At 39.8% G+C, this 15,804-nt stretch overlaps 1 protein-coding gene across 6 annotated transcripts in view; it reads left to right on the top strand.

The window, feature by feature from the left end:
* The window catches only part of RNF144B (ring finger protein 144B), a 149,084-nt gene that overhangs the window by 81,693 nt on the left and 51,587 nt on the right, over positions 1-15,804 (top strand). For 5 of the 6 annotated variants that reach the window (XM_054698335.1, XM_054698333.1, XM_054698336.1 and 2 more), the window contains exon 2: positions 7,799-7,999. In XM_054698335.1, coding sequence (XP_054554310.1) covers positions 7,835-7,999 — 165 coding nt within the window. In that variant the 5' untranslated portion in view covers positions 7,799-7,834. Of the gene's footprint in view, positions 1-7,798; positions 8,000-9,960; positions 10,141-15,804 lie in introns of those variants that run through there. The other variant, XM_054698337.1, reaches the window with a different exon arrangement.

Genomic DNA, 15,804 nt, shown 5'->3' on the forward strand with positions numbered 1-15,804 from the left:
ATTAGATCTGATTTGCACCATAAGAAATTGTAACTATATGAGGATGATGGACCTGATAATTAATCTTACTGTGGGAATCATTTTGTAGTTCATACATGCATCAAGTCATTATGCTGTACATCTTAAACTTATACAATGTTATATCAATAAAGCTGCAAGGAAAATTAGAACTTATTAAAATAGTCATAAAAGACTTTATTCATAACTTAATTTCAAAGAGACTGTCTAGTAAAGGGTTCTTCCTAATATTTAAGATGCACCTCCTAACAGAATAACTGGTTCATCTAGTCACTGAATGACAGAGGAGCAGAGGAAGATTCAGGCAGGGAGGAGAGTCAGGGTAGAGGCCTGACTTATTCCTTGCTTCATTTGGTACCACATCCATTGCCCTCTCTCCTCTGTCGGCCAACTGATCTACCTTCCATTCCAGACAACTGGTAGTGTAAAGCTTCAGCTAAATGGCTGATGGTTAGCCCTTTATAAGACTGGGTCAGTACCACTTGAGTCTTTAGTAGTTTCTGCTAAGAACATGAACCAGTAGCTCAACAAATCGCTATATTGGGCATAAATGCTTAAGTCAACATAATACTAATTTTCAGATTGTATTGACTGGAAGCTGTTTGTCTGACATCTCATTCCTAGTTGAAATGGGAGAACTTTCCTAACAAGGCAGAGAGTAGACCTTTGGATCGCAGATCTTTTCTGCTCAATTACTGACTATTCTTTTCCAGAGACTCTCCATGATACAAGGTGACACTTCAGCCTTATCTTCCCACCACCGATCCTTCCTGAATATCCTTCCTTTGTTAGCAATTTCTGAGTTATGTATTCATACCTTTTATTTCTGGGGCCTCATAGGGATGACTGCCAATGTCTTCCATGGGCATGTAAACATTTTGAGAATATTCAGGAACCTCCTCTTCTGTTCTGTCCCCTGTTTTTGAGTAAATTTGGAGAATTTCATAACATAGCATGGAATGGAGACCTCAAAACAGATTGCCTGGGATTTTAGGTCCGTCAGTAAAATCCAGTTGATTGATTTTGATAGCTTTCTGTTTCTCTTAGCCTCTTTAACTATGCCTTATCCATGTATCCATATTTAAAAGTTTTTACAGATGAGTGTAAAAATTCCTAGTATATAGGATAAGGAGATAAGTATCCTAGTAAAGCAGTACCCTTTCCAATCCCCTCATCTTTTCATGCAGTAGAATAACTGCTGTGATCATGAGTAGTGGAAGAGGCATAAACTGCATTAGTTAAAAATACTCTGAATGTTGGCTCTCCCACTCTCTGCATTTTTGGGAGCAGATTGCTTTTTCAGGCCGCCAACAGAAGATGAAAATTCCTTATACATCCGGTGCTTCCAGCACAGCTTCTGAAGTATTCCTTTCTTTGGCAATTCTAATGAAAACACACGAGGGAAAAAGTGACTTTCCTGTTCTTTCCTATCAGATAGTATTTGCTTCTCATATAATGAACACTTTATAGTGCCAGAGAGACTCATAGAGAGGTGGGTCTGCTGATGCCTGGTGATTTAGTGCAGCATCAGTTGTGTCACGGTGATTTTCCTTTCTTGCATGTCCCAGCTAATCTGTCCTGTTATGTGATCAGTCATATTTAAGCAAGGGATACTTCACAATTTGGGTGAAATCTGCCCTTACCCCACCCCCAGCCTTGCAGTGACTTCACAAAGTTTAACCCTGAAGGCAACTATACAGGTTTTTCCTCTTTCCAATATGCCTCTGGCATTGTCTGCCAAAATTCTTCTCCCATTGGGATCTTCATGCCCAATAAGAAGCTTGGTCACATTTGTAATAACCGTAAAAGTAATTATAATTGTTACCGTTTTAAAATCAAGCAGGAGGGTGGAACATTGAAGTCACTTTCTTATTTTAGGTAAAATGTGAGGTATGAGGCAAAACAAGTTGAGTAAGCCAGTAAGAACGAATTGCCAGTTCTCTGGAAAGGTTTTCTTCCAAACTGGAGCAGGGTGGGTGTGAATTGCTGGGGTACCTATGAAAGGTGTGGTGCCCCGGGTGGGCCAGGAGGAAATGCCATACAGTTGGTTTGGGGGGGGCACCCCCTCTGAGCTTCACACCACGTGCTAGTTGTTTGGACAGGATGTGAGTTACCGCAATGGTGGTTTCACATAGTCGAGCCTGGTGAATCTTCCTGAGAATAAAGGAAGAAACATAGGACACTGGTGACATTCACCAACATCTAGGTGGAGAGCATTGCCTTCAGGACCCTGAGGATTCCTCTGATGATTGCTTGAGTGTCTTCATTTCTTTTCTTTTTTGAAATTTTTTGTTTTATTTAATTTTTAAAAAAATTTCTTGCATCTTTGTTCAATTTTGTACAGTACTTGATCTCTCCCCTTGGATGTAGCCCCCACTGTTCTCCCACCACCACAGCCCCCGTGATCATCACCACAGTTCCTTGTGCTCTTGCCTCCCCTGCTTTGACCCCCGCCCCCTCCTTCCCCTTCCCTGCTGGATGCCTCAAGTCTATGATCAGCTTGCAAGTTTTGTCTTTTTCCTGATCCTTTTGTGGATTCCTTATATTCTCCCTATAAGTGAGACCATTCAATATTTTTCTTTTTCTTTCTCACTTTTTTGGGGGAAGATTTATTTATTTATTTATGCATAGAAGAACTGGGGTGTAGGCCAGAGGTGCAGGGCTCTCACTGGGGTGAGAGGCTTCACCAGAGACAGAGTGGGGAGCAGAGCAGGCAGATAGACTGAAATACACTGCTGAGGGGAGCAGTGGGCGAGACACTCACAGGGCATGTAAATATTTTGAGAATATTCAGGAACTTCCTCTTCTGTTCTGACCCCTGTTTTTGAGCAAACTTGGAGAATTTCATGATATAAACTGGAATTAAGTCCTCAACACAGATCCCCTGGGATTTTAGGTCCATCAGAATTCTCTTACATCAGTAAAATCCAGTTGATTGATTCTGATAGCTTTCTGTTTCACTTAGCCTCTTTAACTATGCCTGATTGATGTATCCATGCACCATATGTAGGTTAGCTCCCTGGCTGGGGATCGAACTCAGGCCGTAGCCGTGATAGTGCTGAGACTTAACCAGGGAGGCCACCAGGGAAGATCCTTTCTTCTGACTTATTTCACTGAGGATCATGCCTTCCAGCTCCATCCATGTTGCTGCAAATGGCATTGAGTGTCTTCATTTCTAATGACTCAGTGATGAAAGGATTCCTTGTTTGATATTCTTTTTGAATGAAGTGTTCACTATGTGCCATTCATTTTGAAAATGCTCGTTATTGATTTTTGCCCAGAGTGAAAAACCAAAGGGCTGCTTTCCCTGGGCTTCTGTGATGGTGCCTGGGAGGTCAGCAGGACCTACACTGGGTCTCCTGCCTTATTCTTTTATGTGGCAGCAGTTAATATTTTGTTTTTATAACTCCCCCATGCTTTAAACACATTGGGGAATTGTTTTGTCCACAGAAAAACAAATCACTTCTTTTTGAAGAATTGTTTTGGATTGTTCACATCAGAAGAGATAAAATATGTGACTGTGCCTCTCTCTCACTGAGTCGCAAATACTGCCTAGACTGGATGCTGGAAATTGTTTTTCTTTTAAGAAGTTAGTCCTCTGTTTTGTAAAAAGTTTTTGAATGGCATAAGCCATTTTCATAATTATATATTTTAAAACCACTTTACGGAGGGATGGTTGACAGACAAAAAACTGTACATATTTAGCATATACAATTTGATGAGATTATAGATAAGTATTGTTGAAAACAGACAATGGGTCCAAAATAGACACTCATGCTAAACTCCCTGTCACCATACTGAGACTTAATTACAGTTTCATCTTCTCCAAGAAATGGAATCATAAACTAGTCATTCAGGAACCACCTGGTCTGCACTAGTGTGAGGTCTTCTGCCTCATAGACCCCTGCCTCCCCCAAAGGAACTTGACCTTGCCAAAAGCAATTTACTTTCCCATATATTCCTCTCTTGTTCTACATATAAAATTTTTGTATTTTGTACAGCTTCTCAAACTCCTTTCTCTTTGCTAGGTGGGCTAAAGCCTGGTTCAGGAACTCTTGAATAAAGCCAGGAAGGTCTTTAAAATGTGTGCAGTAGAATTTTTTGAAATTTATTTATTTATTTTTGCATAGAAGAATTGGGGAGAGTAGGCCAAGGGTGTAGGGATGAGAGGATTCACCAGAGATGGAGTGGGGAGCAGAACAGGCAGATTATACTGAAATACACTGCTGAGGGGAGCAGCACGCGAGACAGGAGAGGCCCACTGCTCCATGTGGGAGCTCCCTGGTCGGGGATCGAACTCAGCTGTAGGGGTGATAGCACTCAGACTTACCAGGGAGGCCACAGAATTTTGTTTTTTAACAGTACACATTTGTGGAAGAGCTAATGCTTCTAGTTAACACTGTGAAGTGGGTAGATCTTATGTTGTGTTCTTATCACAGACACAAAATAATGCTGAATAAAGAAGGAAGGAGGAAACTTTTAGTGGGGATGGATATCTTCATATTTTTATAATTTTGGTTTCTTAACCTATAAGCATGCAATTCACAAACAAAGGAGTAGTAAGAGACAAGATGACCTTGAAGCAACCTGGGAGGGATAGAATGGTTCTTGTAGGATGAGAGGCTACGTGCAATTATTTCTGTGGAAGAACTTATTAAAAGAGTAATAGTTTTAGAATGTTGCTCTTATTTAATCAGAACATGAGGTGACTTTATGTGCTATAAAATATGAATATGCAGGAAGATTATTTTTGCAATTTGTCTCTTTAAATATTCTGAATACAATCTAGTGGAAGGTTTCAGTTAGAATTTTTATTTTTCAATAATCCTGTCAAAAATGGGCAGAAGAGCTAAAAAGAAACTTCTCTGAAGAGGAAATGCAAATGGCCAACAGGCATATGAAAAAATGTTCAACATCACTTGTCATCAGGGAAATGCAAAGATACCATCTCACACCAGTGAGAATGGCACATATTAAAAAAACTAGCAACAACAAATGTTGGCGAGGGTGTGGAGAAAAAGGAACTCTTCTGCACTGTTGGTGGGAGTGCAAACTGGTCCAACCACTGTGGAGAGCTGTGTGGAGATTTCTGGACCTACTAAACATAGAGCTTCCATATGATCCAGCAATTCCACTCCTAGGTATTTACCCAAAGGACACAGAAACATCCACTCCAAAGAGCACCTGCACCCCTATGTTTACAGCAGCACTGTTTACAATAGCTAAGCTTTGGAAACAGCCCAAATGCCCAAAAATAGATGACTGGATCAAGAAGATGTGGTCCATATACACCATGGAATATTACTCAGCATTCAAAAAAGATAAACACATGCAATTTGCAGCAACATGGATGGCGCTGGAAGGGATCATGCTCAGTGAAATAAGCCAGAAAGAAAAAGAAAAATACCGGATGGTCTCACTCATAGCAGGGATCTAGAAAACTTAAATAAGGGACCAGGAAAATGAATAACTATAAGAAAGTGAAAATCAAAATCAACAAATAACTATGAACCAGAGACACTCTATGGGGGGTGGGGGGCAGGGAGGGGAGGGATTGGGGTCAAAATAAAGGGGTTGCAATTGTATGGGGAATATAAAAATAAAATTTATTAAAAAAAAATAAAAAATAAAAAAATAAATTTAAGATCATCTTGAAAAAATAAATTAAAAAAAAGAATTTTTATTTTTCAGTATAGAAATTGCCTTTCCTAGGGGCCTCCCTGGTGGTCTAGGGGCTAAGTCTTAGCTCTGTCACCCCTACAGCCTGAATTTGATCATCACCCAGGGAGCTAACCCACATATGGTGCAGCAGATGTCTCCTTTCTTGCCTGCTCCTCCCCTTAGCAGTGTATTTCACTAAATCCACCTGTTCTGCTCCCCATTCTGCCTCTGGTTAATCCTCTCATCCCCCCTGCACCTCTGGCCTACATGCTATCTCTTCCACGCAAAAATAAATAAATAAAATCTTTTTTTTAAAAAATCCCCTTTTCTATAGTCATACTACATGTGGAGACAAATTTTATTCCTGTACAACTTCAGTGACCCTAAGGATAGCTGTTGTCACGGATTTCATATTTTCTCTCTCTCTTTACCTTTCTTCTCACTCTCCCTGCCCCACCCCACCACATCAGTAGCCACTGTGAGACAGTGCTACCAGAATGCACCAGACCCTGGGCTTTGCCTCAGAAGATGGAGAGTTTGAGTTTTACTCCTCTATGGACAAACTCTGAGAACTTTGGGTGGTCACTTAACTACTTAAGACTTCACCTCTAAAGTGAAGAAAATAATCATTATGGCTGCAGAAGAGTAAATGATTTAATGCATGTGAAGAAATACAGCAAACATTCACACTATTAAAATAGTTTTTTGTTGTGGCAAAATAGACATAGCATAAAACTTCACCTTTTTGACTATTTTAACTGTACAAGGCAGTGGTCTTAAGTACATTTGCAGTGTTGTGCAAACACTACACTCTCCAAAACTATTTCCAGAACATTTTCATTCCGAGAAGAAACTCCCTACTCATCAAATCACTTTCTTCCTCTTTCTAGTCACTGGTAACCCTGTTCTGTTTTCTGTCTCTGTGAATTTGACTGCTCTAGCTATCTCATGTAAATGGAATCATATAGTATTTGCCCTTTGTGTTTTTTTTAAAGATTTATTTATTTATGCATACAAGAGCTGGGGTGCAGGCCAGAGGTGTGGGGGGTGAGAGGATTCACCAGAGACAGGGTGGGGAACAGAACAGGCAGACTGACTGAAGTGCACTGCTGAGGGGAGCAGTGGGAGAGTCAGGAGAGGTCTGCTGCGCCATCTGGGTTTCTCCCTGGCCGGCCGGGAAATCGAACTCGTGCTGCAGAGGCTACCGATTGCTTCATAGGTTGCGTCTTAACCCCTTGTGCCACGAGGGAGGCCCTTAGTAGAAGATCTTTAAGGTTCATTCATGTTGTAGCATGTGTCAGCATTTCATGCCTTTTTAAAGGCTGTATAATACTCCATTATAGGTTTATAACACTTTTTTTTTTTTAAAAGATCTATTTATTTATGCATACAACAGCTGGGGTACAGGCCAGAGATGAGATGTGGGGGGTGAGAGGATTCACCAGAGACAGAGTGGGGGAACAGAACAGGAAGACTGACTGAAATATACTGCTCAAAGGAACAGCAGGCAAGCCAGAAGAGGTCTGCCTTGCCATGTGGGTTGCTCCTTGGCGGGCTGGGGATAGAACTCGTGCTGCAGAGGCTGAGGATTGCTTATAGTGCAGTGCTTAACCTCTTGCGCCGCCAGGGAGGCCTGGTTTACAACACATTTTGTCTGACTATTCATCTGTTAATGGACATTGGATTGTTTCTACCTTTTGGTTGTTAGGAATAATTCTGCTATGAACAGGGGTGGACCAGCATCTGTTTTGGGTATATACCTAGAAGTAGAGTCTGCTGAATTGTGATAATTCTTTAACTTTTTGAGTGACATTCTGTTCTTAAGTAATCTTTGTATCCATTGAATCTTTTATAAAAGTGCTTTGGCTCTGAAGTGGCATGTTTATTCATAGTGGTTTTCTGATTTCCGTAGTTTATATTCCAGAAATAAGAACACTGAGATCACCTTAAAATTTTAGGATTCCAGAGATACCTTGTCAAAGGGACAAACTCTCTAGACCGTGCTTTCAGGAATACATTTGCTGTATGCTGAGAGATCAGAGAGGGTGAGGATTTGCTCTGTTGGTTGCAATAGTTGTATCAATATATAAAATATTTTGTTCTTTGGACCTTTCTGTAGGGATTGAGGAGACGGAAGAAGACTGAAGAGAGGCTGATGGGCTCAGTTGGCAGGCTGCACTGTCTCACCATGACCACTGAAAATCCAACGCCTGGAGACCTGGCATTGGCCCCCCTCGTCACTTGCAAACTCTGCCTGTGCGAACAGTCTCTGGACAAGATGACCACGTTGCAGGAGTGCCAGTGCATCTTTTGCACAGCTGTAAGTTTTCCTTGATGTTTCATTATGAGCAAAGGCAAAGGGAAAAATTGTGAAAGAACAGGGTGTATTACTGTGGCTGGCAGGGAAGCCATGGTTTGTTACGATAGGATCCTGCTTTGAAAGTCCACATTTGGGTCTCTTTCCAAATAATATCAAAACAATATCCAAATAATCTCAAAGCAATATCCAAATAATATCAAAAGCACATTTGGGTCTCTTTCCAAATAATATCTTGAATCATAAAACCATTATTTACTGGTTTTGAAGTATACTGCAGTGTGTGTGTGTGCGCGTGTGTGTGTGTGTGCACTCATGTTGCGTGTATGTGTAAAATTTAATTATTGGCTTTATAAGTAGAGTGTTTCTTAAAATTCTAGCTAAGGAACAAAATAGAGACTTTTTTTAACTTAGTTAACTACCAAAACTCACTGGGTTTTTTGAATGATGAGGAAATTAGGTAGCAGTTTACTGAATTTTCCCTCTATTTGCTCATCTCCAACAAAGTACATAATACACAACTGTTTTTATTTGTCAAAGGTCCTTTTCTGCTATAGTCATAATATGTGGAAGGTGTCTTATTCCCCACAATAAAGAGAACCATATAGATTTCTAGGAGTGGGGTTGCCTCTTTTAGTTTCATGCTTGGTATCAATGCATGTGACTTTACATCCTTGTTTCCCTGATGGATGGTTGGTTAAGGTATCAAGACAGTTCAAAGTCATTAGTAGAGGTGTGTACTTATGTGTTCTTATTCAAATTTTTATTTATCCAAACATTTTTTGGATTCTACTGTAAGCCAGACATTTTACTGGATGTTAGGAATATAAGAGGAACAAGATGCTTCCTGTAGAGAAGAGAGACACATGGAGGGAAGAATACAAGACATGGCATTACCCACCCACTGATGGTAGAGGGATTCTCCTGGGGCAGTGATCTCTGAGATGAGGCTATTTTTTTATTTAAAGATTTATTTATGCATAGAAGAACTGGGCTGTAGGCCAGAGGTGCTGGTGGTGAGTGGATTCACCAGAGACAGAGTAGGGAGCAGAACAGGTGGAGTGACTGAAATACACTGTGGAGGGGTGCAGCGGGCAAGACAGGAGAGGTCCGCTGGACCATATTTGGGTTAGCTCCCTAGCTGAGCATCGAACTCAGATTGTAGAGGTGATAATGCTGAGACTTAACATTTTGCCACCAGGGAGGCCACTCTGAGATGCAGCTTTCAAGGAGAGATTGCACACTGATGTCCAGAGGTCAAGGCTGCCTTGCTACATGGGTCTTTAGAACCCCAATCAGAAGATTTCAAATAACAAATTTTAGAAACTTCTCATGGAAAAACAAACAGATGGTAAAATAGAGCTATTCTGGACTTTCATTCATGGACCCGGGAATGGATGGTGCTTCCTCTGTTTATTTTCCTGATTCTTTCCTCTATGTGCTTGAATCACGCCCACTTTTAAACTGAGGATGGACTGAGAACCAGCCACCCAGGAAGAGTGCCAGACATCGTGGCATGGTGAAGGGATGACCTGATACTTACATTATAATGTTTACCATTTTTCTTTGCTTCAGCAGATTTTATGTGGGTGGACAGTTAGCATTTATGACATAACCGGTACCATAATCACCAGACAAATGTGGCTTTAGTACCCTGACTTGTGATGGGGATCTAATGGTTTATTTCAGTGAGCAGTGCTTAAATCAAGGGGAATAAGGAAAAATGACTCATTTAGGAACTAGAATCATTCAGAAAGAGACATGTTTACCAAGCATACTTTAAAAAAAAAAAAAGCAAGTTAAGCTGAAGTCAGTTAACCCACATGGCACATTTTCAAACTGGTTTGTATCCATTTTTCTTTTAAAATTTTTTTTGGATTAAGGATTTAGGGGGGAAAGCCTAAGAATTATTTTTAGATAAAAAGGAAATGACTAAAATCCTTTTCTTATGTTTTGCACTATAGGATCCAAGGACAGTAAAGAATAGTATTGTTTGACCATTCATTTACCAACTATCTAGGGAGCAACATCTGTGTCCCAGAACTGTTCCAGGCACCAGGGTTATCAGTTAAAAACTCACCAGGGAGCCTTGTTCTTAGGACCAACAAGGAAGCTACACAATAAACAATAAATAGGCTAAATAGGTAAGTCGTATAGTATTGGACTTAGGGAAAAAATGGGGGTTGGGAGTGTAGAGACGGAGAGGACCCACTAAATGGTGTTTGTGCTGGTTCCTCCTCATCTTGTCAGCCTGTGTTGCTTTATAGGAAGTGAGGAAATGGCCTTGTCATTACTGGGCAGCTTCAGCTTCCTCTGGTCTTGCTTTGTTTAAGAATGCTGTGCTTCAAAAGTGATTATTTCTCTGCCTTTCTCACATATGTTTTGGACCCTTGCTAATCCTTGAAACCAATGAGTCAGAAGCCACATTTGGTTAAAGCCAGGATGGAAATTTTTTGTCTGAGGGCTACTGAAGCTTCAAAGCAAGATATGGAATTCAGGTTTTGCTCAGAGATTTAATAGTGTGGGATTCAACTTTGTGTGTCAACATTGGGTAAAGGGTATGCAAGCAAAGGTTGCATTTCATCTTCACAAGGAGCTGGCGCTGACCTCTTGTTTCAATAGATCTTAGTTCCCATTTGAAAATAGCACAATTGCTTCTCATTTTTTCTTCAGCAGTTTGGGGGTGGAAGTTAGTGCAATTACATTATTCTGGCATCTAGAATCATACTTCCTCATTGTTAAGCGCTCAAAAGTAGAAATCAAATGGCTTGGTATTTTTGGTATCTCTCCAACGTTGGAACTATTTGTACCTATAAAGATTAACCTTGGCTTCCTGATACCCCATTCCTTATGATCTCTCAAAATAGTAAGCTGTGTGTGTTCAGTTACATGAATGTCTGCAAATTTGCAATTGCTATCAGTTTCACCTGAAATACTACCCCAAATTTTTTTTAGAGCTTGTATTTCTTCCTTAAATATATTAATTTTTTTTAAAAGATTTATTTATTTATTTAAGCACTGGGTACAATCAGAAGCACGGGAGGGTGAGAGAATTCACCAGAGCCAGAGCGGGGAACAGAACAGGCAGACTGATGAAATACACTGCTGAGGGGAGCAGCGGGTGAGTCAGGAGAGGTCTGCGCGCCATGTGGGACCCTGCTGGCAGCCGGGGATCGAACCTGCGCTGCAGAGGCTGTGGGCAGCTTCGCAGCCCAGCGCTCAACCGCTGCCCCACCAGGGGAGGCCCTTCCTTAAAAATATTAAAAAGTTATCTAATCTCCTATGTTTTAATTTGTCCTGAAAGATATCAAATGTGTTTTTTATTGTCAAGGCTGAAAACAAGTTGGTGATATTTTTAATGCAACATGTACTAGTGATTTCCAATTTTAAATTGGATTGGATGACATCTCCCAAACTATTGGCTGGGAAAGACTTCTTGGCATATATGTATTCTAAATGGGTTGCTGAGATAGTTCCCTTTTCTCCCCAACATTAGAGAAAGTCTAAATATAAGGTCCTTTTGCTGCATATGGTGCTACACAAATGTATTTTCACACATTCAGTGAAATTTTGGTATGTTCTAGCCTCATCTTGTTTTCTCTAAGCATTCTCTCTGACCATTTTGCTTTGAGCTTAAATTCTTTTTATTTCTAACATTAGTACGCTCTGGGAGTCCAGAATGGACAGATGTGGAGTGTCTGCCATGACCAGTAGATGTTAGCCAGCTCATTCCTCATGAGGAAACCTGACCTTTAAATAGGTCCCCCCACCCCAAGTCTGTTCCACAGACCTCCAGCTCTGGTCAAAGATCAGAAATGACCTTGAATAAAGTGTTCCATTGTCAAATTAACTTGGAACCTGGCATGTTCTCTGTTCCTCTTAGAGGGATGAAATATATATTTGCATTTTAGCGGCTCTGTGAAATCTTGTGGTTAAAAGGAAAGCAAGGGGACCCTGTTTAACTTTCCTGACGAAGCATTTCCATTTGACCATGCCACCTTTTTTAGTGGAATACCTATTAACTTCCCTGCAACCAGTCCTCTGAGGAAGGCTGCTTTAAATTATTCCATGAAGGTAATTCTTGATTTAAATAACATCCAGTGAAAGGAATGTGACAGATGTTGCTTCAAAGAATCAATCGATGTATCCAGAGTCTTGTTAGAGGAAGCTTAACATGTTGTATTGGTGAAGATGGTTTTTGTTAGACTATTTGCTGAGTTTTAATAGCCAGAGAAAGGGTGGTGGAAAGCAACAGAAGCTAAATATACAGGACAAAATTGGACAAGGAGACTAAAATCATAGGTGAATGGGTGTGCTACAGAGTAAAATAAGTTGATTTTTAGTGGCTATGGAAAGAGGTGTTGCAAAAGTATGTATATTTGTAATTTAGCTATCTCAAGGATGTTAATTTACTAACTAATGATATGCAAATGACCTCTTCCCTGTCTTTTACTTCTCTCTCTCTCTCTCTCTCTCTCTCTCTCTCTCTACCCCCCTCCTTGGATTTAAAAAGCCCCAATATGAAGATTCAAGAATTTCTTCTCCGACTTTTGTATCACACTCTGTCAGATAATATGACCCAATTATAATTCAAGTGAAACAAAAAAAGTTCACACAAGTCAGTTATCAGTGTAGGGAAAATTTGCGGGCTTGCTCCCTTGTGCATGATATTTGCCTCTCAGATTTATTTTGGAAGCTATTTCTGTCCGCTACGAACTAAGGAATAATGAAAACACAGTGTTGCTTGTTTTTATAACCTAGATAATTTCACCTGAAAAGAGTTGGGATGTTGGGCATGGCCTATTTACCTTTCAGATTAAAGACAGGATGTGCTGAGCGAAAAGAAAATAAAGTCCAGCCATATTCTTGCCTTGTTTCCATTACGTTCTGTTGGCGCCAGGTAGTTAGAACTCCTTTTACTATTCATTTCTCTGAGCCAAATGGTTTTTCCAATGTTTAAAAAGTGAGAGGAAATATAAAACTTTTAGACCAAGCCCTTCTTTTTCTTGGGGCCTGTGGGGTGACCTTTAAGAAAAGCGCACATATGGTGGCCTGGGAGACAATTTTGGAAGATTTTCAGTGTGTGTGTTTGTGTGCATGTATGGGCATCCATGTAGGTTGGTAACTTTCAAGTAAAACAAAGAACCTGCAGTGGTTCTCCCCAGATTTTTAGCTGATAATCTGTGTTAGAAGAAAGGAATTCCTCCCTGAAAGCTTCTGCACAGCAAAAGAAATCAGCACCAAAATGGAAAGGTGTTTGAATGGGAGAAAATATTTGCAAATCATACATCTGCCAAGGGATGAATATATAGACAATTCAACACAAAACAACAAACAATACAATTAAAAATGGGCAGAGGCTCTAAGTAGACATCTCGCTGATGAAGACATACAGAAGACCAACAGCACATGAAAAGATTTCATCTTCACTTATTATTAGGGAAATGCAAAGCAAACTTGCAATGAGGTATGAGCTCACACCAATAAGAATGACTTATCAAAAAGGCAACTAGCAAATGTTGACAAGAATGTAGAGAACAGGGAACCTATGTATACTTGGTAGGTTTTTGAATTGATGCATCCACCAGGAAGGCAGTATGGAGATTTTTAAAAACCGTAAGACTAGAAATACCATATAATTCAGCTATTATGCTTCTAGACATTTATCTGAAGAATATGAATGCACTAATTTGAAAAGATGTCTGATCCCTCTTTGTTCACTGCAGCCTTATTCACAATAATACAACTCACAATGGAGACACCAAGATACTCAGAACAAGCAGATGAAAGTACACTGATGAGTCAGGAGAAATCGAACCCGTGCTGCTGAGGCTGCAGATTGCTTCAGAGTTTGTGTCTTAACCCATTGGGCCACCAGGGATGCCCATTCTTGCCATTTTTAACAACATGAATGAACTCTGAGGTGATTATACTGTGAAATAAGTCAGGTGGATAAAGACTAAAATCATGATTGCATTCATATGTAGAATATAAAGAAACAAAGCAAATGAACAAATTAAACAAACAAGCAAAAAACTCCCTTAGATTCTGACAACAGAGTAGTGGCTGCCAGAGAAGAGGAATGGGTGGTGAGCAAATTGGGTCAAAGGGTTAATTGTTCAGTGGTGGATGGAAACTAGACTTTGGTGTGGGTCATAATGTAACATAGACACATTAAATTATAATGCTGTGTACCTGAACCTTATATAACATTATCCAATGTTATTTCAAAAACATTTCTAAATGAACATATAAACAATGTTAATAAACAATTAAACAATTTAAGACATGCCAATGAAAACAGAAAAAGCACAGATATGGAGACAGGAAAGCCCAGATTCAAGCTGAGGCTTTGCTGTCATTAGATGATCTTGTATGAGTTTGGACAAAGACTTGACTGTGCTGATCCTTGGTTTCCTCATCTGGGAGGATAATCCCTTTGTCAACGTTGAAGGAGGCATCAAATGAGAATTCCAGAAGAGCAGCTAGCTCAATATCAACCCCTAAGTACGTTGGCATCATTATTCATTTCTTTCCTAAGTTCTCCCAGTTTGCTGAACACTTCTGGTTTTCCAAAGTATTTTAGAGAAAGGAAATCCTGTAAGACTTGACTGACGGCCTCATTAACCTTTCAGAAAAAAGTGGTTAAATTGGTGATTTCAACCTCCCTATTATTTTGAGATAGCCATGGACTAGCAATGACAGTATATATGTAAATTTCCCTGTTCAATTTATTTAAAGTGTACCTTATGACTGGGCATTGAAAGTTGAAGATCTAGAAAGAACACTTACAGGAAAGAACACGCCAAAAAAAAAAAAAAAGACCAATGTGACTTGGAAAGTGAATAGTTGAGCACATTTCTCATGGATATAAAAGAGTCTGATGGAAGATTGTCTCATTTTATTTAAGAGCTGCTTTCTCCCAATAATAATGTAACGATATAATTACCTGCCGGCTTGATTTGTTTAGTCTGGTATCATTTTAAGTGTCTTTTATTGAGAACTCCCTAGAATTGCAAGAAATAATGAGACAACTTACTCAAGCAATATCACAGAACAATTTTTCTGTTCCCTTTTTGGTCATGTAACATACCAACCTTTCTAAACTTTCAAATTCTGAACTTCTCTGGGTTTTCATGTCCACTTGTACCAACACATAAATAGCTAGAAGTAAATTCTGCCCATTGAAAGCCCTTCTTACTCTGTTCATTTCTGGCACTAAAATACACTGGCTTGTAAGATTAGTGTTCCCCTGTCCCCAGCAATTTCACATCTGGATATAATCCCCAAAGAATTGAAAGCAGCGCTTGCCCATGTTCCTAGCAGCAGGCTTCAGAATCCCAAGGTTAGTCTGAAGCTTTCCCTTATCTTTGCATTGAGTGATCTCTAGTGAGTCAGTAACTTTATCTTTATTTATTTGTAAAAGGCTTTACTATATTTGCTTTACCATACTTCCTAAGAGTTTTAATGATAATTCTATGATAACGTTTTTTATCACTTAGTCAAACCACTGGTTTAAAAATGTAAATTTTTCATCCCTCCACCTGGATGCCTGGGATCTATGATCAGCTTTCATGGTTTGTCTTTGACCTTTTATTAGGTTTCCCTATATTCCATGTATAAGTGAAACCAAACTGTATTTATCTTTGTCCTTCTGACTTAACTCTCATAGCATAATCCCTTCCAGCTCCATCCAGTTTGCTGTAAATGGCATGAGTTTATCTTTTCTGATTGTTAAGTAGTACTCCATTGTGTTACACCACGATGGATCTTCTTGATCCATTTATCTGTATTGGGGCACTTAGGTT

The sequence above is a fragment of the Talpa occidentalis genome, unplaced genomic scaffold (genome assembly GCF_014898055.3).
Source record: "Talpa occidentalis isolate TD23 unplaced genomic scaffold, MPIMG_talOcc4v2.1 talOcc4.2, whole genome shotgun sequence".
Lineage (NCBI taxonomy): Eukaryota > Metazoa > Chordata > Mammalia > Eulipotyphla > Talpidae > Talpa > Talpa occidentalis.